At 33.2% G+C, this 26,372-nt stretch overlaps 1 protein-coding gene across 1 annotated transcript in view; it reads left to right on the top strand.

The window, feature by feature from the left end:
* LOC149571912 (putative LRR receptor-like serine/threonine-protein kinase At1g53440) overlaps positions 1 to 26,372 on the top strand; it is a 343,799-nt gene that overhangs the window by 204,294 nt on the left and 113,133 nt on the right. Inside the window, exon 13 of the mRNA XM_089813316.1 lies at positions 4,696 to 4,758. Within this exon, the coding sequence (XP_089669442.1) occupies positions 4,696 to 4,758 (63 nt within the window). The remainder of the gene's footprint in view (positions 1 to 4,695; positions 4,759 to 26,372) is intronic.

Here is a 26,372-nt window from a genome sequence, read left to right as displayed (position 1 = left end):
ACAAACTTACCTAGAAACTCCTTCAGTAACTCATTCATGAGCCTCATGAAAGTGCTTGGTGCATTGGTTAGCCAAAAGGGCATGATTAACTACTCATACAGTCCTTCCCTTACCTTGAAAGCAATCTTCCAGTCATCTCATTCTCTAATATGAATCTAATGGTACCCACTCTTTAGAGCTATCTTTGTGAAATACTTAGCCCCACTCAAACAGTCCATAATATCATCCATCCTTGGTAATGGAAATTTGTACTTGACTTTGATCTTGTTGATAGCACGAGAATCTATACACATCCTCCATTCTCCATTGTACTTTGGTGCTAATATGGTTGGTACAACACAAAGACGTGCAAGTCTAGCCTAACCTTCTATTATTCGATGTATCCTTCCTTGGCACTAGGAACATTCAAATTCTCTATACTCTTCTTCTCCATAGTGAAAACATTTCCCATGGAAGCCTCCTCTTCTAGATCCTTGTGCTCTACATCTTCCTCTTTGATCTCTATTGTTTTGATCATGAAAAATATTGGAATTGTTTCCCTCTAGTTTTGACTGCTACTTCCAGCCTCATCCTTGTTCTTTTGATCATTAGTATGACTTCCATAAGTTTAGTTCATCACATCATCCACAAACTAATGGACAAATAAAATTTGTGAATCGTAGTTTGAAAAATTTGATAAGATGTTTGGCTGGAGACAAGCCAAAAGGATGGGATCTGATTTTACCACAGGAAGATTTTGCATATAATAATTTTGTCAATAGGAGTATTGGTAAATCACCATTCCATATTATATATGGAAGAAATCTTATAAATGCTTTTGAATTGTGACAGTTGGATAAATGATAGATAAGTAGTGTTGAAGCAGAAGAATTTGCTAAACATTTTAAGAACATCCATGAGGAGGTGAGGAAGCACATCATAAAGATAAATACATAGTACAAGGCTAAGACAGATGTAAAAAGGAGGTATAATGATTTTTAGATTGGGGATGAAGTCATGGTTCATTTGCAAAAGGAGCATTTTCTGGTGGGTACATATAATAAGCTAAAGATGAAGAAGTTTGGACCATGCAAGATAGTGAAAAAGTATGATTATAGAAATGTTTATGAAGTGGAGTTGCCTACTAAATTGAATATTTCACTAGTATTTAATATTTTAGATTTGACAAAGTATTATGAAGGAGGTGATGGAGATGGAGTTACAGAAGTGCAATGGAGTATTCTGATAGCTAGTTTGGCTACAAAGAAGATTGAGGAGATACGGGATAGTCATATTGGTAAAATTACAAGGAATAGAACTTATGAGGAATACCTGGTCAAATGGAAAGGCAGACCAGTAGAGGATTCATCATGGTTAGTAAAGGAGGAGGTTAACCATCTTGGTTTTCCTCTGAACACACGAGATGTAATTGGGTTACTTGTCAAATTACCATAGGTGTCTAATGTAGGAGCATCTTGGGTGTAACAGAAATCTTGCATCACCCAAGAATATTTTTATTTTTAGTCTTTCTATTTTAATAAGGACTAGTCGACATGGTGGTTACTATTTATGGGAGCTGACTATTTTTAGTAAATTTGTCATACGAGCTCAAAATGTTCTCATTTTATAAATAGGTTCATTTAGAATTATAAGTCTACCATAAAAATCTCATTGCTCTAGCTTAAGTATCAGAGAAGTTATTGCTAATTTTTGGTGAAAAAAATTTGTAGAAAAATCTTCAAGCTCATCGTTGGAGGCCTAAGTGTGCTCAGATGAGGTCTGAAAACTAGATAGAATGGTGCTTACACCATTCTGAACCTATAGATCAGGAGCTAGCATTTCTTAAAAGTGATTATAATAGCCAATAAGAGCAATAGTTTGAGAGTTATGGCCTTCCGAAGTTGGGCTACACAAAATTTATAAAATAATTTGTCAAAGATGTATTTAGCTAACTCTATATGTATTGTTAGGGTCTGTCAGCCTTAGCTATTAATTTTGAGCATCTAGAACCTTCCTAGGCAGCATAAAATTGCCTATTTAAGAAAAACCTAAATATTGTTTGGAACAACTCTGGGTGGTAGTTTGCGACTTAGTCTTGCAGATTGCTTGCATTTGTACACTAGTTTCATGTATAGTATTCTTAATGAGTAATTGCATTTTGTACATCTAAATTGTATTGGACCTTGTGATGTCCAATTACATTATGCATTAGATTAGTATGCGATCTACTCCTTTCTTGCTTAAATATCTTATGTTTATGCATGTGTTACTATCTAGCAAGATAGGGTGGGTTTGTGGGTACCACATAGTTGGAGGTGTTCCTAACTATACCACTATTGGAGATCAGTGTATAGGGAAAATAATCCTACAACTGTCAGACATTAGATCTTGATATCTCATACTTGTTGGGTATGTATAAGACCATGTTGGGCCAAACTATGGCCTTAATTGGGAATAAAAAATTAGGACATCGATGTTAGTCAATTTGATGTGAAATCTTGAACTAGTTATGAACCTTATATCAAACAATTTTAATAATAAAATTTATAGAAAATTGAATTTATTTTCTAAGATACTAGCCCTTTTTTATATAAAAAAAATTTAATTAGTCAAAAAAATTAATTTCAATGCAAAAGTACAAAAATAATTAAGTTTAAATAAGTAGTAGGTGTATGTCTAACCACCTTAATCCCAATCAAATGATAATATCATTTTTAAGATACTAGATATAAGAGGTACAATCATACCCAAATATGATGCATATCTATTTGTATTTGTATTCCAAGGAAATAATTAATTTTAAATTTTCTGTTGCAAAATTTTTTGGAATAAAAAAAATTCTCATGTCCGACCACCTTAACTCATTCAAAATTATACAAAATTAAAATTTCTTTATGTTTTCCTCATAGTAGGAAAAACATAGAGTGTGATGCATCTTTTTTATTTTCATAAGGTTATACTATTTTAAAGTTATAATTTTTTTCCAATTAGTATGTAAATCAACACTTTATAAGTAATTCCATTAGAAATAAGTAATAATTAGATACTGAACTCGTAATTTGACAGAAATTATATCGATGGAAATAAGATAATATCCTTAACCTTTTTCATTTCATGAAATGTAGATGAAAAGTTATTTTTTCATATCGTCACTCTTTGGCCCATCATGATCCTGCACATACCCTGTTATGGCTTTGATATATTCCTTGCATCTTCATTTTTTGGGGTCTTTAGTATCTTAATTTTCCTTATTCTTTCATTTATGTATATTTGATTCAATTGAGTGACCATGGCCTTGATATTCGTGTATCCAATACTCCTCAGCATGGAGTTCGTTATTTTACAGCCATATGTTGGAGTCAACACTAGACATATTTTATGACTTGTGTGTTTTAACTCAAGTTTCCCAACTGATGTTTGCATCTTATTTTTGGCATCACCATAAGTTCTAATCTCTATTTGGGGATCATTATCTACAACTGCTTGGTATAAGACATTTTTGTCTTTCCATTCTACTAGTTTTTGAATCATTATCGAAAATTTCTTGTCTTTAACTCTAGACTAGGAAATTCTACGCAGGAATTATCCTAGTCACCAATTGACTTCTCCCCAAATTGGAATTTGTACTTTCTAATTAGCATCTATTATTTATTATTAGCATCTCCACCTAGTGAAGGTATTGAGAGAATTTTGAGTTATGAGTTTCATTTGCATTTTGTTGTGTTGGATTCCTAAGGGGTCCTAATTTCTTCGGGTTCCTCATAAATTGTGGATATTTCATTAGCTTTTATTTAGGATTATTTAAAAGATAAAAAAAACTTGTTTGATTAACCATAGTAGGAATATTTCTTTGCAGATTCAAAATAAATATATTTATTGGGGATTCAATATATATGTATCTCCCTTGGATTGTTGTGATTACTTTCTATTTTGGTCTTGTATGCCTTGAGGCATTGTTTAAATTGTTGAAGGACATTTTTTGAAACATGCAAACTCTCTTGCAAGTTTACAAATAGTGGCTTGGGTATCCTTGGAAGTGTTGAAAATATTTTTCTTGTGTTATGTAAATAAATAATGTTATGCCATGTTCCCTTATTTACTATTATGGTTTTATGCTTTTGATTTGCACTTGGTTATTTAATTTTGATGTTATGAAACTTGTTTAAACAAAATTGAATCATATTGAATACTTCTTGTCCAAGGAACATCCAAAATGGCATTATAATAATAAAGGGTTATAATACATAATGTTTTGATATTCTCAATTTGATAGCTTGTTATTTGGAAGGATAAAATAATACCCAAAATATGGATAACATATTGATATTAATTCAAATAATGCATTCTAAGATAGTGTTGTTGAGAAAGTAGCCCACCCAAGATGCAATGCCACAACTGAACCATAACTCCCCAAATCAACTTACACAAAATGATATTACGAATGATTTTTCTTACATAAATATTCTTATTTATGGTTTCAACTATATCAAATATGTGTTTAGGTAGCATAAATCTTAACTATTTTTGCCATTTTTAACAAGTATTATGTGAATGCTTCCTCCATAATATTATCTTCCTTTTTGCTTTGTCTAAAATGTGGATTGAGAAGAAATGTGAATATTGTTTAATTTTAGTCATTAATAAGTTGTAATAATTCTAGTGTTTTACAAAGAGATCTGTTTCTAATGTGAAGTAATTTTTTTGTTTAAATTTTAGGTATCTTGGAAATAATAATTTAACTGGTACATTGGAAAATTGGTTGGGAACAATTAGTCATGTGTAAGTATTTTTACCTCTTATTAAAATAAGAATCTATCTATATGATATTGTTATTAATATCATCAATAATAAAATTAGTAATAGAATATATAACTATACTAAACATTATGTTTGACAATTTTTTGAATAGATTGTGTAATAGTTTTTTCATAAACATTTCAAATCACACTCCATGGTCCATCATCAAGATCTCTCCTTATGCTATCTTTATCATCTTGATAATGGATCATGGAGTGTGATCCAAAACATTTATAGAAAAACTATTACACAATCTACTCGAAAAATCGTCAAACATTATCTATGGATTGTGGAAATTTGTTCTCTTTAATTTTATATTAAACATTGATCTAATGATTAATATTCAAGTAATAGTTAGAAGATAGCAGTAATTATCATATAATTTATAGCTTATGTAGCTATTGGATTTGTAAATTTTGTAATTGTATTTAATTTTATCATTTACTTTTATTTAAAATAATTATTTTGTTGTACCCCTACCATATTTTGTTGTTAAATTTGATGTTAATATTTTATAACTTTAGTTGGTTAAATTGTAAGATGTAAACATATAAGTCATCTCCTTGATTATATATGTGTGTGTGTATGTATGAATTTATATTAATATATAATCTACTAATATTTTTCTTCAATAATCATAAATCAAATTTCTTAAACTCGATAGAAAATTGTCAATGTTAGTTTTGGATTGCAATGAGCTCTGCTAGAGTTTGTATGGTCTATGTCTGAGCCCTTTCTACATTATTGCCTATCATTCCGCATTTAGTGTGGGATTTTATTTTAGCTTATAATGGCCTTGGCCTCTCCAACCCAATAGTTGTTGCTGGTGCTGGAGTTGCTGCTGCATGCAATAATGGCTGGCCGAGAAAATGCCTGCACAAATTTGTGCCCAAGGTATTTCACGAGGTAATTCCTCTTCCGACTTGGTTCTAAATATTTCTATTTTTGAATCTGCTTGCTAATGGCTAGAAACTGAAACCCTTATTGGGTATTTTGTGGGTCGCACTCCATCTAAAAGTGTGTTGCATGAATTGGTATCCAAAGCATAGTCTCCGTAGGGGATTTGTCTTGAAGGGATTGTAAGCCTCACCAAGGGTTTTTTCTTGTTTCATTTTTGTAACGCCTCCCAGGCTGACAATATTTTCAGCCATGAGCCATGTACAGTTCACTCGTCTTTGCTTGTTTTCTAGAGATGGTCTCGAGACTTCTACGTCTCGGATCACTGCAAACTTAGGGTTCTAGTTTGGGTAGAGTTCCCTAGGTTGCCCATCCCTTGCTAGTCTTTTCTCACTAAAATTGCCCAAACTATGGGCAAAGTCATTCGCATGGAATCGAAAAAATCTTTTAATGCCCATCCTCAGCAAAGGGTTTGTGTTGAGGTTGACCTTTCTAGGGACCTTAAAGAGACTATAGAAATTCATATTCATGCTACCACCTTTTCTAAAAAGCTTCTTTGCTTGAATCTCCTGAATACCTATTTTCACTATCAATTTGTGAGTCACAAGATCAAGGATTGTCCTCTTCTTGAGCACAATCGCTCTCCAGTGTAGGGACCCAAGCCGATTTCGGCTGTTAAAAAAGATAAGTGGAAAATGATTGTCAAGAAAGGCAATGGCGCAACAAAGCCAAACCTTGTTTCTCAAGATCCTAGCCATCCTAGCTCTAGTGCAACACCTCTTGTGCCCTTAGCACTAGAGGCTCCTTTGGTTGTGTCGCCACCACCCATTTCAAATCCTGCATTGCAGGGGATAGCTAAGCCAAAGGTACAAGCTACTTGGGGTCATGCACTTCAAGCAGCTTCTATGATTTCTTCTTCGTCTCCCTATCACTCGTGTAGCCCTAAAGGTAATAAGCGAAGAGCCATCACTTTGGGTGACTCTTTGTTTGAACCCTCTGCTTTCTTGCATAATAGTTTTTCCTCACTTGAGGGTGAGGAGAATATACAAGCTAGTTTATGATGAATTTTCTCTCATGGAATGTGTGGGGACTAACATACCTCCCTAGAAAGTATTATGTTTGTGATACCAAGCATAGGCTTGGCAATATTGATGTTCTCTTATTGCAAGAAGTTAAAGTTTCTGGGTTCCTTTTCAACTCAACTTGTTGTGTTATATGGCTAGATGGTGTTAGTTTTGCTTCTTAGCATGAAGCTGGTTGAGGTGGTGTAGTCACTCTCCTCTCCCCTTGGCTTTCTCCTTTTGTTATTTCTAATGGTTCTGACCTTATGCAGAGAGCAGTTTGGATTTTGTTGTCTTTTCAAAATCATTCTTTTGCCATTATCAAATCTATGCTTCTAATGATGTGATTGAGTGCTCAGACTTGTGGAGGTGGCTAGCTGATTCTTTGCCACCTGCCACCTAGTTATTCTATGGGGATTTTAATATGGTTGAGCTGGCTTTTGATAAAGTGGGCTTTGTGCCTTTTTGATTGTAAGCTAGTAAGCGAGAAGCCTAGTTCTACATGTGGAATAAGTTGGGTCTTTTTGATCCCAATGTTCATCGCCACTGGACTGATGGCATCTAGTACACATGGTCGAAATTTCATGAGGGAGCTAACAAGGTCCTTAAAAGGTTGGACCGTGGTATGATTTTTGCTCAGTCATTTTTTCTTTTTCTCACACAAGTTTGCTAGCTGTCACTCTACTCCCTGATGTGACTCTTTCAGACCATTTTCCCATCCACTTCTCCATTACTTGGCATTCTACCCCTCCTCGTAATTGTAAAACTCAATTGTACCTTAATACTTCTGTGTTGTTCCATCTGCCTACTACCGCCCATATTTTACAAACTTGGAACCTTGAACCTAGGCCCCACTCATCTTCTAGGTGGATCTAGTGGTGGAATGATGTCATCACCTGTATTGCGGGGTTTCTTCACATTTATGGGAGACAATTGGCTACATACCGCAAGATATCCTATGAGGCCACTATCAAAGATCTCCATATGGCCACTGATGCTCTTGCCATGAATCTGTTTGATACAGATCTTTAGGTTTGACTTGCCAACCTTCACCATTAGAAACAAGTTGTAGCCAATTATGCTTCCTGGGGAGCTCAACTCAAATCCCACCTTCACTGGCTAGAGGTTGGTGATCAAGCTTCCAAGGAATTCTTTAATGTGTTGAGGGCATGCCATTCTATGGTAGTGATCAAGTGCATTCGGGAGGGTCAACATACCCTCTGTGAAATTCCTTATATTTTTCAAGCATTTGTTTGCCACTATGAAAAAGTTTTCGTAGCTTAGGGTCCCTCGATAGCTAGGGACTAAGCCTTGCAGGCGTGTTTGGCTATCACACCTTAAAAAATTTCTCTAAAACAATATGCATTCTATAAGCAAAAGCTCACTCTAGAGGACCTCAAATACCTAAGGTTTGTATTGAGGCATACAATTCCCATTCTCTAGGTAATCTTATTAACAAAGGGAATATTAAGTTCATACCTAAGGTGGGCAACCTTGAGGACATCTACAATTGGAGTCCCATCACATTGTTGAATATTTCCTATAAGATCATTGCTAAGGCTCTCTTAATCAAAATCCATCATCTTCTTCCTCAGATCATTCGCCCTGAAAAAATGGGTTTTATCAAGTCTCGTTATATCTTGGATAATATAATTACTATGTGGGAAGGGATGAAATGGACTTGTCATTCCAAGCAACATGTCATCTTTCTCAAAATTTATTTTGCTAAATCTTATGATAGGATTGAGTGGTCTTTCATTCTAGCCATGCTTCATGCTCTTGGGTTTGGCCACACCTTTTTGCAGACAATCCAAATGCTCTTTGGAGATGCCTCTGCTTGCATCTCCATTAATGGTCGTCAGTCTCCAACATTTGGGCTTTATCATTCAATTTGCCAAGGTTTCCCATTGGCGCCCTCATTATATGTCTTTGCAGCAGAAGGTTTTGGGTATTTTCTCACAAATGCCATCTCCCAAAGATGGGTTTGAAATATTTCCCTTTCAGATTCCCCTAACTAGCTTGTTAATGGTCATTTTGTAGATGAATCTTTCCTCACTCTCATTGAGGATGAAGAGAATATTTCCTCCACTTTGCAATGTCTCGACACATTCTATCTTGCTTCAGGGTCTGCCATTTAGTGGCACAAAATTCTTTGTTACAGATAGTCTTACCTTCCTCGTCTTGCTTGGCTTGAGCAATACCAATGGAAATGGGTTCAACATGGGGAAGTTTGTCATTTTCTGGGTATCCCCTTTTTCTTCCAAACCTTAGTTGTTGTGCTCTGGAATGTGGTTCTTGCTAGAATAGAGAAGAAGCTAGAGTATTGGATCACCAAACCTCTTTCACTTGTAGGCAAATTCTATATTTGTTTCAAAGTGCTGGCCGCCACCTATGTTTTTTATTCTTCCTCTTGGGCCCCATCAAAGGCCTCATACGTCAAACTTGAATGCCTTTTATACAACTTTGGGCATAATACGCTTCTCACCAGGGCTTTCATAGGGTTCCCTAGGATTTCCTAGGATTTCTACTATCTTCCCAAGGAATCTGGTGGCCTTGGCTTGCTATCCATCCAGAAGAAAGGTATCGCTTGATGTGCCAAATGGGTGATTTGAGCTCTTTCTAGAAATGAAGCCATGAAGATTATGTTAAGGCATTATATTGCTTCAGGCTTTTCGGTTCACTGGCTAGCTTGGAAGGGGATTGGGTTTCAAACCCTTCTAATTACCCTTGAACCTATTCAAATTTAGGGTACATTTGTTGCTAAGAGTATTTGGAAAGCCTAGGAAGCAGTTAAGCCCTGGCTTCACTAGGTTGGCAATGGATTTAGAGATGGGCTTTCCTTGAACTAGCATAATCTCTGGTGGTCACCTTTACTTGCTATTCAAGGTGTTCCCCTAGCTAAGGTGCATGGGGCTAGTGCTCTACATTTTTTTAAATGCATAATTAGGACCCCTAAAGATCTGTTCTCCAGAGACTATGAGCTTGCAGTCATCGGAGGACATGCGAGTGTAATTCTAGCTCACTTGTCTAGATTGACAAACTTTTGATCTTCTAGTTTCTGCGATGCTTTCACATTTATTACACAATGTGGGCATTTAGTCTTCTCATCCTTGGTGGAAAGATTAGAAGTGGTATACAGACACTTCGGTAATCAGCTATAAACCTAGGCTAGGTTACTGATGTTTGGTTCCTCACTTGCCCATGGTTGATGTTCTCAACCAACGTTGGCATTTGCAATCTTTGCATCACACCTAGAGTCATAGGTTGTCCACTGTGTGGCACACCATTACTAAACCCAAAATTGCACACTTTGCCTAGTGTATTATTTTCCAAGGCTTGCCTTTAGGCTCTTGGCTACGACATCTGGGAGTTCCTGAACCCCCTTTGCCCTTTTTTTGGTCAACTAGAGTCCTTTTTGCACATTTTTTTGTTCTATAGATGGGCTCAATGTTACTAATGATGGATCCATGGTTTCTTTCGCCTCTTCTACCTAGAACCTTTTTCTTGGCATATGGTTCTTCTAGGTGGTAATACCTTGATTCCCTTCAAATATGCCCAAATATGGCATGCTTTCAGATTGGAGATCTTATTTACCATTTAGAAAGATCACAATGTAGTCATTTATGCTCGCAACACACTTGACATTAACGTGGCTATGTACTCTAAAGCATGCATTTATTTATATGAGCGGTTGCCATTGAGGGCATAGCAGTTCTGCTCACTGCTCATGCACACCTCACTCTCAACAACACCACTCTCCCATCGGTGGTTCTTTTGGTTGGCACTGTGTTTCTAGAGGCCCTGGTGATCAGCACCGCTCGGCCTTGCCTCCTCGAAGGTCTAGTTCAAGGTGGTCCCCAATAGCTCGTCTTACTCCTCTTGCTATTGGTTTGCCCTCTACTCACTCAGACCCCAAGTGGGTGTTTCCTTGGCTAGATTTGCCATTTCTCCTCTCAGGCTTGAGGGAGAGAAAGACAAAGATAATGCTGCTACTGCGGATGATGTTTGTGCTCCCTCTGAGCCATCTACTCTCCCCACTTTTTGATGGGGCTTTGATGATAAGGATCCTTCTTTCTCTGCTGGCGTTGTGCTAGCAGCTTGAGAATTTCTTAGTTTTTTGTTGTTTTCTAAAGTTTGTTGACAAATAGCTGATTTTCGGAAAGTTGCCGTATGAACTCGTAGGGTGATCCTGTGTCTCTCGGCACTTTTTTTGTGAATATGTAACTTTATTGTATTTTTTTAATATAAGAAAGGGACTATTCATCAAAAAAAAAAAATCTTAAACTCACATTCATGCTCATCTTAGATTATATCTCCTAGTGACCAGGAATGATGCACATGATCGAGTATTACGTATGCAAAGGTGATAGGGGCATTAAGTTGACAAGTTTAATGCCTGCATTGGGAATATCACATATTCATAAGTCATCAGTGATTGTGTTTATTATACTATTCATATCCTTTACATATCAAATTAGATTTCAGCTGTACTTAAGTTTGACCAATAATTCTCCCTCTACCCTATTATTGAACAATGTGTAGTTTTAAGAAGGAATTTATGTGGGGTCACGTTCCCTTATTTTGAATGATATTTAATATGATAAGTAAAAAGGTATACATTCATGACAAATTGAATCTTCTATCTGATATAATAGATTGCATGTGGTATTGTATAGTGAGCAGTGACATGAAGTCTGTAAGTGATAACGTGTATTAGTATATAAACTAGTAGCAATCGAATATACATATACCTAAGTGATTTTATATATATATAGGTAGATTTGTGATCAATATTAATACATATATATATTCAAGTGGATCAATAAGCTATGGTAGATTAATACCTCCAAGTTTTATAATACACATATTGTATAAATTGATATGAAAGTGAATTCCATTATTCGAATCAAAGGATATAGTCTGAAAATTTATATGGTATTAGAGCTAGTTTGAGAAACGATCTTGTTTCAGACATATCTTATAGTACTATCAAATATTTCTATCTATAACCATCAAAATGAGTAATGGTAGGAGACTAGAGGATAGACTTGAAGGAGACTTTAGATTTGTTGGATGGAAAATATAACTAAGATTAACTCTAAAAGAGAATGGTCTAAATAAATGCATCAAAGACTTAAATCCTCCACCTAAGAAAGGTGAAAAACTAGACAAATGGGAGATAGATAACACTAGAGCCATGAAACTGATTGTGGATGGTGTTAAGACTCATTTACTTCCAATCATTTGAGAATTAGACACAATACATGAAATTCTCAAAGTCCTAGAAAAAATATCTCAAATCAACAATACCATGAGGATTGTTGAAAATAATTGGTTAATTGTGTATTGTCTTTGATGTTACACAAAATGTTATACATTTTCCAGTCAGTGTATGCCAAGCTCACTTAGGTGATGAGGATAGTTTCCTGTGTCTGCCAAGCATTCTAGAGTTATCCAAGTTTAGAAGACAGTGTCTACCAAGTTCACTTGGGTGATCAAGAGAAGTTCATGAAAGTTGAGTGTTAACTAAGTTCACTTAATTAATGAAGGACAAGTTGGATGAAACCAGTGTTAACCAAGCTCACTTAGTTACCAAATAAAGTTTGTAAGGATACAATATTAACCAAGCTCACTTGGTTAACACAAGAAAATCATTTATGTATTAGTGTCTACCGAGTAGGGTTGGCTAATGAAGGATTTTCTTGTTTTGGCATATTAAGGTTGATTAATTTGTTTGTTGGTTCTAACTAACTGAGATAATGAATATTAATTATTCTAAGATGTATTCAAGCTAATTTGACAATGCATAAGATAGAAATAGAAGGTCAAGTTGAGGATTGGAAGTGTGAAAGTGTAAAGAAGTAGAGGATGCCAAAAAGATGCAAATTAGAAGGATAAGAGGAATATCCTTGTGGAGCTGCAAAGATACATTTGATTAGAAAGGATCAAGTATATAATCTTAAATTGAGATTTTTAGTCAGAAATTCAGTTGCATCAAAAATTAGGTCATCTCATTGTTACTCTCTAACCATTATAACAGTGATCTAAGTCTCTTAACTGAGGTTGTTTAACAACCATTTGTAAATCCTCTAACCAGGTGGCATTTCTAGATTGAAGTGTCTAAAGACCTCTAGCAAGGTCACTCCTAACAAGGTGATGAAATTCTTTAATAGGGTTACACCTAAAAGTGTGTTTTATAACCTTTAACAAGGTTGGTTCATAACAGGGCTCAATTCAAAAGAGTGAAAATCAGTAACTAGTTTCAATTGGTGATTTTTCTCAAATTGGGTTTCCATTTTAAATCTTGGTGTCACTTGTGTTAATGCTATTTCTTTTATTTGTATGCAACTAAGTTAAGTAAGATTAATTATAGATAACATCTTAAGATTTTGATGATAATTGTCAATTTATTTCAATGTTTGTCGAGTTACAACATTTGCTAATGTAAACTAAGTGACTATGTGTTTACCAAGCATCAGTATTTTTAGTGAAGTTTATGTTTATTCTAATGTCTAAGGGATCTAGGATTTATTTTTGTGGTAAATGATTCACCCCTCCCCTCTTAGTTATTCCTCTTATATTTCCAACAATTGGTATCAGAGCTTCTTGGTGCTTGCAAAAAATGTTTTAATGACCTAAGCTAAAGTTCAGGATGTCTTATAGATGAGAGATTCCCAAGTTGAACAGAGATAACTTTGAAGCATGGCAGGAACTTATGAAGTTGCATCTGGCAGCCATCCGTGATTCAGGTTTGAAATATTTAAATGTTTCTTCCAAAGCTCCTACTGGAACAATAACTGTGGAGGAGATTGATGAAAAGAAATATCATAATATCATGATGATTGACATAGCATTAGCTCTTAACTATGCTGAATTTGATGATGTCAAAGGATGTACTACTACTCATGATATGTGGACCAAAATGAAGGATATCTATGGAGGTGATGATAATGTGAAAATAGCCAACATAGAAAGCTTGAGAGGTCAGTTTGATTGGATGAAGATGACAAAAGATGAAAACATTGTAAAATATGTTGAAAAAATCAAAGTGAGTGTGAGTGCTATCAAAGTCTCTGGAGGAATAATTGAAGATGTAACAGTGGTAAGAAAGGTACTCATAACCCTTCTTCCTTTCAATGCAATCAAAGTATTTTCTATTCAAGAGATGATATGTGATGAAAATAATAAGATAACTTTGGTGCTTTGGTTAGAAGATTGACTACATTTGAACTAGATATCTATGATAATTACACTCCTAGTTCTAGCAATCTTGAGTCTGCATTTGAAGCCAAGGTATCACTCAAGAAGAAAGCTAAAAAGTCTAAAAGAAAATAATTTCAAAGTGAAGAGAAATATTGTTCTGATAGTGATCTCGAAGCCATAGAAGTATTGCTTGCAAGAAGGTATCCTAAAGGAAAATGAAAGTATAAAAGTAAAATCCCTTTAATTTTTTTCTTGTTAAGAAGTTGGACACATTACTACAAGATGTACAAATAAAGAAGAAAAATATGAAAATAAGTATAGAAAATACAAAGTCAAAAAGGATTTCGAGAACTTCAAGGACTACAAGGACAAAGGTAAGAAATCTTGTTTTATGGCTAAAGATTCAGATAGTAGTGACGACGATAAAATGGACTATATTGTTGTAAAAGATGAATCTAATGATGAAGGAGATAAAATGGTACTTATCTCTCATGTTAGAAAAAAATATACATTGATTATTTATAGAGGTTGTTCACATCATGTGACTAGTGACAAAATGAATTTTGAACATATAGAATATTATGATGGAGTATGAAATTTGGAAATAATGAACCATGTTGCATAAAATGAAAAGGTTGTATCTCACTAACCAATGAACTTAGATGTGATAATGCTTATTGGGTTTAAGGACTAAAGCATAATCTACTAAGTGTGGCACAGTTGAATAATATTGGATTCAAGGTAGAATTCATGAATGGGAAGGCCAAACTGCTAGATGGAAAAAGAACATTGGTTGGGTCTGGGAAACAAACCATAGGTAATCTATTCTACCTAGATCTCGGTGAAAGTTCATGTTTCATTTCTCAAGTAGAAGAGAGTTGGTTGTGGTATAAAAGGTTATGTCATGTGAACTTTTGCAATCTGATCAAAATAAGCGAAAGAGAAAGAGTGAGAGTTATTCCTAGCTTGACGAAACCTGATATGGGTCTATGCAAAAATTATTAAATTGGTAAGATAAGCAAGACAAGTTTCAAAAGAAAGAACTATCATTCTGAAGAAGTCTTGGAGTTGGTTCATAAAGACTTATGTGGACCTATTAGAATAGAGAGCTATAGTGGAGATAAGTATATTATCCTTTTTGTTGATGATTATTCTAGAATAATTATAATATACTAAAAAAAAAAATTAGAAGCTTTTCAAAACTTTAAGTAGGAGTAGAAAAAGAAACTAGAAGGAAGTTGAAGTGTTTGAGATTAGATAGAGGTGGTAAATTCATATCTAAAAAATTCAATAAATTTTGCAATGAAAGATGACACAAAAGACAAGTATCAGCCCCTGGTACACCACAATAAAATGGTATAGCTGAGAGAAGGAACATATCCATCATGGAATGTGTAAGAAATTTGATGATAGAAAAGAATGTTGCAATCAAATACTAGAAAGAAATAATTACTACTGTAGCACATATCTTGGACAGAGTACAGCTGAAGAAAGACTCAAATCAAACTCCTTATGAATTATAGAATGGATACAAAGTCAATGTAAGCTACTTGAAAATATTTGGTAGCAAATGTTATATTTTGAAGGAGACTAGGAAAAGTAAATTTGATGTCAAAGGTGATGAAGGTATATTCCTAGGATACTCCAACAGAAGTAAAGAATATAAATATTTGATTTTATCCACTCATAAGATCATAGAAAGTGCACATGTGAGAATTGATGAGTTTGTAGAAAAGAATGAATAAGAGAGCAACAAAGAAGCTAAGGATTACCAAAGGTTTATTTACTATGAACTTGATACATTACCAAATCTAATTAGAAGTCAGGAGGTCCCGAGTCCGCAAAATCTTTAGAAGCACTCAAGTTGGAACTAGTGCAAGCCAAGTCACAATCAGAGGCTACCAAGTTGCAGTTAGGGAAAACTGAGTCTGAAAGACCTGAGTCATAGATATTGGGAGCCAAGCTTGATAAAGAAGATCATGGAGAGGCTAGTGGAACAAGTTCCAAATCCAAAGTACCCATGTTAACAAGATATGTTAGAAGGCATCATGCACCTGATTAGATCATTAGAGACAAGTTAGATGGTACAATGACAAGAAACAAATTGAAAGGTACATGTTTACTTGCTAAATTTGAACCTAGATCAGTAAAAGACACTTTAGATAATGAAAGTTGGATTGAAGCTATGAATGAAGAGATAGAAAAAATATAGAGGAATAAGACCTGGACTCTTGTTCCTAGATCAAAGGATAAAAATGTAATTAGCACAAAGTGGGTTTTCAAAAATAATTTGATTGAAGATGGAGAAGTATTTAGAAAGAAAGCAAGCTTAGTATGCAATGGCTATTCTCAAGAAGAAAGTCTTGATTATGGTGAAAATTTTTCTCTTGTTGCAAGATTAGAAAATGTTAGAACTTTACTTGCTTATGTTGCACATAGAGCATCTAAATTTTATCAAATGGATGTGAAATCTGCATTCTTAAATGGCATTCTTGAAGAATGTAATGCCCCACCAAGGGATCCAAAGAATTAATCTAAAATTTCACTCAATTTGCCCAACAAATTTTTTTTAAACATGAAAGATAAACCATCCACATGATAGCGGAAGCAATAGCAACAATTCGAATAAAAGTAAACATAACATACATAACAGATTACATTCTTCAAAGATCCCTTAACGTTGAATCACATCTAATCATAACTATTCATCTAACATCACATCCTTATGAAATAACAATGATACAACCAACATTCATAAATTACATTTTCAATTGCTCAATCATCCATTGCACATGTCATAAGGTATGAAAGGCTGGAAAGAATAAACATCCATGTAAATAAAGTTCATCATCATCCAATATTAATCCATGATGCAATTAAAGTAAATGAAACCACATATCATACATGATACATCATCACAAAAGATATAAACATCCATCATAAAAGATAACCATATATCACAAACATAAATAACTAAGTGCACGGTTCCTCTCAACCGTTAATATCATCATTAGACCATCGTGGATGCTAGCCATCCCTCCGTGCGTAACATTCCAAATCACCAAAGAGATCATCGGTATTAACATAGTAGGAATGTCACTCCTAAATTATACATCATCATTTGCAGAATGTAATCTAACATGCTACAACATGTACATATGAAATCTAATCTTGTAAAGAAAAGCGTAAGGTATCATCATCTAACATATGCTAATCATCAATGAAAGGATACATATCCACCAACATAAAGGATGCATCGGCCACGATGTCTCAGACGGATACATATCCTAAAAGTATACTAACTCAAAGGTTCCAATCACAAAACTGACATCTACTTCCCAGAGGCACACAATGACATGTAGGAAACCTACTATGCAAGCGGGAAAGTGTCATCGCATATATCATGTAGAAGTTACCCTAGCAATTAGCTAAACTCCACGGGTCTCTACTGATCCTGATGCGGCCATGAGTATCCTCTCATACTAACGAGGCATACTATGGAATGCAAGGTCACAACCAAGCATTCTCTCTACTCCCATCCTAGTCTGTACAAGCACTCGAGGCATGGGTGAGAACATAAACAATTATCTTTTTAGGTTCATTTAATCCCCATTTAGTGTGTAAATGTTATCACTTATTAAAAAAACTTACAATGAGTTACCCTGACAGCCACTTAGGGCCCCGACCCCCATTGCAAGCCACTTTCTGACACTACAAGTAGATAACCTACCCTAAGCTCATGGAATCATAAAATCACCCCAATCCTATACAAGCGACTGGAAAGAAATACCAAAAGATAATCTACAATAAGAATCATCAAATATCCACAATAAAAACATCAAATCTCCATGAGCATATGAAAAGCATCCATAGAAAATCATGACCGTGACAGCTCTCTATTGGCAAATGAAGCATCACTGATAATAACTAATATCCATTGGTTCTCAATAACCAAAATATATCTCAAATCATACTAATCGAAGACTCCAAAATGGTTGAGTCAAAACATGTCACAACATGACATCATCAAAAAATAAATCAACATTTCAGTCCCATCATGGTGACTAGAAATTAATCCAAGGATAACTGGTCGATGACTCAAAAATATGGTTAAGTCAAGTGTCTCATACATAAGAATCTCAACTATAACAATCAGTAATTACAAACATTTGATAGAGCATACGATCACATTACCATGGTTGGGTTTATAAAGATCGAGACCAAATAAGATTAACATGCCATCACATCTCATAACCCCTGAGCCTCTGGTAACAACCTAAGACTGGTCAACACTAGTCAACCCAAAACCCAAAACAAGAAGCATAGAGAAAACACAATGCAAACACATGTTTTGGTTTACTAAAATCACATAGTTGAATTAAGTGTAGAGATCTCAATTTCCGTTTGCAAGTATACTTCAAGTGTCTAAGTTTAATCATTTGACCTACAAGTCAACCTGTTTGTTTCCTTGATAGCATTATCCTTTCCATTATTTAAAATAATATTCTAAGAATAACTTAAGGGTAAATACTATACTCATGAAATTGATAATCATTGACCTTTAATTAAATTGTTCTCTTAATAGAATAATTTTCTTTATTTTGCTAAGATCAATGTTCTAATCGAATAACACTTCCTTAATGTTACTTCATCTTTTCAAGGGATCATTATTCGTTAAATTACAAAAGAACCAATTATCAATCTTCGAGTAAGAAGATTATAACTTTATTAAAATGATCAATTAAATCAATCAGTTAACATAGGTACACAATCCATGACCTTTTAACATTCTAATAGTTCTCAATTAAATATTACTAAGTCTCCAACATTAAAATATTGAAGGTTATTATGAGAGTACGACTTGTCAACTTCGATGTAGATACTTCACAACTTCGCTAGAGGAATCAATATTAACATATCAATTAAAACTCTATTACATAACTTAATTATTAATTAAATCTAATTAACTCTAATTAATTAATTTAATTAATAATTACTTAACCATATCATCGACCGAAATAATAACTAGTTATAATTTGTAAGCTAAGGGCCAACCATAATCTAATATTAATAATGACTTGCTAATATTTAATAACATGTTATAATAAATCCCTAATACCAAATATTATCATCTCAAATAAATTTCCCCTATGTACGTTGATTTATAATTCAATTAATTAATAACTATTTTAACCATTTATACCATTATTTATTAATAGTTTGTTAGAGCCAACAAACATTAATAAATAATAAACTCATCAAAACTATAAATAATCGATTTAGAGAACCTTCCATAAACCTCATTTGTGAATATTTAGCTAACTCTTAACACCATTAAGGTATATCAATAATTTATTTAATAATACATAACGTATTCAAATCGTAGCAATGTTGTTATAATGTAACAATGACTCTTTGTCAATTAGATCTTAATCCCATATCATTAAATTCTCTTAATTTAAAATCATCTTCATTAAACAACTATTATTAACGTAATATAAAATTACCATCTCTTAATTATTTAATATATATTAAATAGTATTTAATATACATCAAATAAATATAAAAAGTCCACTATATAAACTATATTAAAATCTCTTCTCTATTAATAATAATTGGCAAATAATTATTAATCATTTTCAATAAGTCGATTGAGAACATCAAAATAATAGATAACTGAAATATTTAAAACTCATTCTATTATCACTTATTAGAAATCTTCTTGACTTGATTAATTACTTAAACTAAATAACTATATTAAAAACTCCATTATCATTTAAAATAATGCTCTAGAATTTCCACAAATTCATCTTATCTCTATTAAATCAATTTCACATTAATCTCAACAACTTAATCATATTAACTAAGTTGATTAATAATGTACATAGTTTCGCAATCCATCTTTGTTGTTTTAATATTACTTAATTAAATTTTATTAAAGTTTAAATCATTATAATAATTATTTATTATAAATTAAATCTTCACTAACAACTATTACAATATCTAAAATTATTTATTAACATTTATAAATCATCATTTCTTATAAATATTTTAATATATTTTAAATAATGTTTAATATATATTAAATAGTATTAATATATATTAAATAGTACTTAATATAAAATTTATACACACAATTTAAATATTATACATTACAAAAAAGAGCAAGCGATTACAATTGTTGCGGCTCATATGAATATATGTAGCCGCCGGTTTAATAAACCGTTCGGCCTCTGCAACATTTTTCGTCGTCGTGCACTGCATACGCAGTACAGGCATGAATAAAATATGCCATTATAATGTGCGCAACCCATAGTTATTAGTACTGGTCGTCGCCGGAGGTAATAAGGCAGGTGGGGTGTAGTGGGTGATACCTCGCCACCCCAAAATATGTGTTCGTTCTATTATTATTTTTTTAATAAATGTTTTCAAATAACGTTTTATCATATGCGATCCATATTCCGCATTTACACTGTTGCAATTTGGTTTAAAAGCAACTTTTTAAAATAACATATATATATATATATATATATATATATATGTGCATATACGTATATATATATATATATATACATATACATATATATATACATATACATATACATATATACATATACATATATACATATACATATACATATATATATACATATACATATACATATATACATATACATATACATATACATATACATATACATATATATATATATATATATATATATATATATATATATATATAAGTATGCAAATTTAATATGTTTAAAAAGAGATCATATATAACTTTCAAATAACAAACCCTTTAAATTAAGAATTTTTCATTTAAAATAATTGATCTCTAACTTTACCCAAAATTCCACCTAATAGGTTTGACTATAAATTTTGAAACCATTTTCAAATCTATTTCTCAATTTGATTCTAATTCGAACCCAAACCCGATTTAGATCTAATTTCTTTCTTAAATTGAAAACTAGGGTTTTCTAATGTTTTCTTCTCATCCAATTTAAAATTAACATACATATCTAGATTCTAATTCTAAGATTAAAGATTCATTCACAGAGAATATTCAGACACACATAACAGTCACAAAGAAGACAAGAAGAGAAATAGTGCAAATAGATTATGCAAAAATCATGAGTGCACCTGGACACTGATGCTAATTTGCCATGCCTCAGAAGTCCATAGAGGATCCCTTCCTTCTCCAACGTTCGCAATTCTTCCAAGATCTAGGCCAACCGAAATTCTCACATGACTAGAAGTGCTAGAAGAAGCATAGAAGCATGTAGAAGCATATGAGCTTCTCAAATGCATGTAAGCTTTGAAGCTTGTCCAAACACACTAGGAGAGCCTCTATTTAAAGGCCTCTAAGATGCATTTAGAATGTGTCTAGAAAGAACTAGAAGATAAGCATAACAACTAAGCATGAGTCTTCTCCAACCTTCTAGATGAGTCAAAGTTTTGGACACCATGTGCTCAAATAAAATGCTAACTCCTAAGTGTAGACAACTTGTGCATTCTTAGAGTGCAAACTCCTGTGTTGTGTACATGACAACTCTCGAGAATTCACATACTCCTAAGTGAGCAAATATTAAAATAATGCACATTAGTTAATATAATATTTACTTTACTCTTTTCAATTTAATTTATTTATTTATTAAACTGCATGCACAAACTTTAATAATTCCACTTGTTTAACCTTAATATATTTATATTTTAATCACATGCACACATCATGCAATCTAGAATCTTTTAATAATTTTAATATCTTTTCCACTTTTACATTCATTTTTGAGACTTAATTGCTAAAATATTTATAAATATTACCACATTCCAACTTTTTAAAATTATAACTTTTATCTTCACATTTAATTATTTTATCTAATTAATTTCCTAATTAATTAAATAAAATAAATATTAAAATATCATATTAATTTTTCATTAAATTAAACCATTAATTAAATCTTTTAATTAGGCTTAATTAATAGAAAATACTCCAAAGACTCATAAAATAAAATACGAAAACCCATCATAGCAAAACACATACAAAATCAAACCAAAAGGGTTAATATCATGAATTACGTCATCTAACGCATTCAGAGGGTACTCAACTCAGATACTTGTCCTAATTTTCAATTAGGACAAATGGCTTAAAGGGTTGGGATTTGGACTTGAGAATTTATCTCCCCTCTTTTATAATTGAGATAATATGATAAGGTATGCTCATCCTGGCAATTCAGGGAAGTTGATACCCAGTACCTGCAACCTACATAAAAACCATGCATGTACATACAATATATATATATATATATATATATATATATAATGCTAAGTTAAACAGAGAATGGCAGGAAGTGGTGCATCGTGTAGATCCAAACTAGCAGGTGACTACAACTCCCTCCCTTAACCACATCAGATACGCCATACATAAGAACAAACATGCACACCATACACATGCAAGTATGGGGTAAGTATCCTTAAAAAAACACATATGATAATAAATCATTTTACTAATCATCATGAATAACTGCAAACACCGAAAATAATCATCATGCATACATGAAATGTAAAGTCTAAGTAATCTCATCCACATATCAACTGAATTCATAGCACAATATCTGATAGTCTCAAAACAATGTTGCTAACTATCAACATAAAACTAGTCCTAAAAGAGTTCGACAATGATAACAAAAATGTGACCTAGGGGCAGGTACTAGAAAGAAAAAGTCTTCATAGAACAACCTGAAGGTTTTGTGGATTCTGGCAAAATTATATAGTCTAAAAATTGCACAAAGCATTGTATGGTCTCAAGCAAGTTCATAGATCTTGGTATGAAAGACCTCATAACTACTTGATAAAGATTGGTCTTTCAAGAACAAATTATAATAGCAGCTTGTATATCAAAGAAGGACCAGATAAGAAGATTTTGTTGGCTGAAATCTTTGTGGATGACACATTATTTAATGAAAATGATGATTTATGCAAAGCTTTTTTAAAATAGATGAGTAGAGAATTTGAGATGTCCATGTTTGGAGAGATAAAATTCTTTGTCAGATTGCAAATTCAACAGAAGAAAGCTGGTATCTACATTACTTAATCCAAATATATCAAGGAGATACTAACGAAATTTGGAATGGAGGATTCAAGACTATTTGGAACACCTATGTCTATTGGACATAAGCTTTCCAAAAATGATGATTCCAAAGTAGTGGATCAGACAACATGCAGATCAATGATTGGAAAACTGCAATATGTAGTGCACAAAGGGCCTAATATTGCATTAATAGTTTGTATGGTGGCAAGATTCTCAACAAATCCTAAACAAAACCATATGATGAAAATCAAGATAATCATGAGGTATTTTAAGGAAACTGAAGACTATGGTTTATGGTACAAAAAGGGAGGCAATTTAGACTTGAAAGCATTCATAGATGCTAATTAGCTAGGAAGTGTTGATGATAGAAAGAGAACCAGTGGTGGAGCATTATCTCTTTGTAAAGGACTAGTGTCTTAGATAAGTAAGAAGCATAATTGTATTTCTTAGTCTATAGAAAAGGCAAAATATGTGGCAGTAGTAGTTAGTTGCTCCAATGTTGTTTGGTTCAAACAACCAGTTGTAGGTATGAAGGTAGAGATCAAGGATCTAGTTTGTTAGAATTCTATAGAATAACTTTGGGGAGGGGGAGCGGGGGAATAAGTTATCCAAGGTCCAGATGTACAAATAAAACTTTTCACAGCTTTGTCAACCCATATCCATAAAACATTTTCATCATGCATGCATCCATTAGATTATGCAATCACTTAAACTTGTAGGTTATTGTCAAATCAATTTGTAGAAATGTAAACATGAAACATAATAGATTCAATAACACATTTGATACAATGACTTAACATGGAAACCCAATTTGGGAAAAAACATTAGTAACATGCTACTCATTCTCACTTTTATGAACTAATGCCCTATGAAAGGCCAACCTTATTAAAAGTTATAATGAACACTGTTAAATGTGACTTGTTTAAAGGATTTCAATCACCATATTAAGAGTAAGCCTTGTCAGAGGACTTTAGATCATTCACTTGGAATGTCACCTGATTAAAAGATTTACAAACGACTATTAGATCCAGTGTTAACCGAGTTCACTTGGTTAACATAGGAAAATCATTTATATGTTAGTGTCTACTGAACAGGGTCAACTAACGAAGGATTTTCTTATTTTGGCATATTGAGGTTGATTAATTTATTTGTTGGTTCTGGCTTACTGACGTAATGAATATTAATTATTCTAAGATGTATTCAAGCTAACTTGACAATGAATAACATATAAGGTCAAGTTGAGGATTGGAAGTTTGAAAGTGTAAGGAAGTAGAAGATACCGAGAAGAAGCGAATTAGGAGGATAAGAGGAATATCCTTATGGAGCTGCAAAGATACATTTTATAAAAAAGGATCAAGCATACAAGCCAAAATTGAGATCTGTAATCAAGAATTCAATTGCATTAGAAATTAGGTCATCTCATTCTTACTTTGTAACCGTTGTAGTACTGATCTAAATCTCTTAACTAAGTTGGTTTAACAAACATTTTTAAATCCTCTAACAAGGTGGCATTTCTAAATTGAAGTGTCTAAAGACCTCTAAAAATGTCACTTCTAACAAGGTGATTAAATCCTCTAACAGGGTCACATCTAACAATGTTTTTGGTAACCTTTAATAGGGTTGACTCCTAGCAGGGCTCACTTCAGAAGAGTGAAAATTAGCAACTAGTTGCAATTGGTTATTTTAACCAAACTGGGTTTGCACGTTAAATATTTGTGTCACTTGTGTTCATTTTATTTATTTTATGTGTATGCAACTAAGTTAAGTAATATTAATAAAAAATAACATCTAAAGATTTTGATGATAAGCAACTATTGAGTTATTTTAGTGTTTACTGAGTTACAACATTTTCTAGTGTAAATCGAGTGATTGTGTGTTTACCGAGCATCAATATTTTTTGTAAAGTTTATTTTTATTTTGACATCTAATGGATTTTGTATTTATTTTTTTGGTGATTGATTCACCCCTCCACTCTTAGTTACTCTTATATTTCCAACAGAGGATAATAACTCCAAGGGACTATCTCTATGATATCAAAATGAATAAAGGAGAAACCATCTACTTGTATTTCATGAGAATAATTGAGCTAAGAAATCAACTATCTACAATTGGACAATTATGTGAATACAAAGAACTTCCCATAATGGCTTTAAATGAACTACCAAAATCATGGGAAACTTTCAGACAAGGATTCTGCTCTCAATACAAAGTTCCCAAACCCCAAAAAATCAAAGGTTATTATTAACAAGAAGAATGTATGTTAAAATCTTGGAATGTTGATACATTTGATGGAAATATGGGATAGATAGGGCTACTCAGAGGTGAGGGGTGAATAAGGAACCAATAGAAATTCATCTTATTCCACTAATTAATCCTTCATATAATATTTTGATGTAATTGTACACATTAAAGAATGAATGTAAATAAACATTCATAGCAATTTGACACAAGATATGGTGACTCGGAAACCTTCCAAATAGAAAGTAAAACTAGGGTGGGGATAATACCCACAAGCTTTAGTACTGCAGTATAAAGTTGTCCTGTTAAGGCTATTAGAGATATTAAGACAAGCTAAGTTACTGAGAGGAGAGGGGTGAATCAGTAACTTCTAAAACTTTTATCCCAATTAGCAATTAAACCTTTATATGAATTCTAATCTAACGTGATGCATGAGAAACATTACATATATACTAATCCAATTACACAATTACAAAGTTGGCCACAGTACAAGTTTACACAAATATTACAAAGTCTCGCAAAGTGTAAAAACTAGGTCTGAATACTGACTCGGTGAGGTTCTGATACTTGGCATCCATTATCAATGCTTAGCATCATCATAGACTTGGTAAACATAGAAGCTCGGTCCATACTGATCACTTTCAAGTAGTCTTGAACTCAGTCTGCACTGGTGACTTGGAAAGCACTGTGAAACTCAATATATAAACTGAATCACTTGATTCATAGTACATAACTCAATAAACACTATCACCTAGAGCTCGGTATAAATTGAGTAGCTCAGTTAACACTGAGTAGCTCGATCAACACTAGACTCACATCACATTAACTCCAAACTTGGTAAGCATTGCTCAACTTAGTTTGCATTGGTAAACTTGGCATACACTAAAATTCTCAGCTTACAATGCTGTTCATCAACTATATAGTAACTGTTGGGTTCAAACTAAAATCTATCCATAGGACTCAGTAGAAACTATAGAACTCGATAGACACTAAGTAGCTCGATCAACACTAGACTAACATCACATTAACTCCAAACTTGGTAAGTACTGATCAACTTAGTTTGCATTGGTAAACTTGACATACATTGAAATGCTCAGCTTACAGTG

The sequence above is a fragment of the Cupressus sempervirens genome, chromosome 2, assembly GCF_028749045.1.
Source record: "Cupressus sempervirens isolate cs-2001-9-10 chromosome 2, ASM2874904v1, whole genome shotgun sequence".
Lineage (NCBI taxonomy): Eukaryota > Viridiplantae > Streptophyta > Pinopsida > Cupressales > Cupressaceae > Cupressus > Cupressus sempervirens.
Note: the sequence above shows the minus strand (reverse complement) of the source record. Positions and strands in the feature narration are given on the sequence as shown.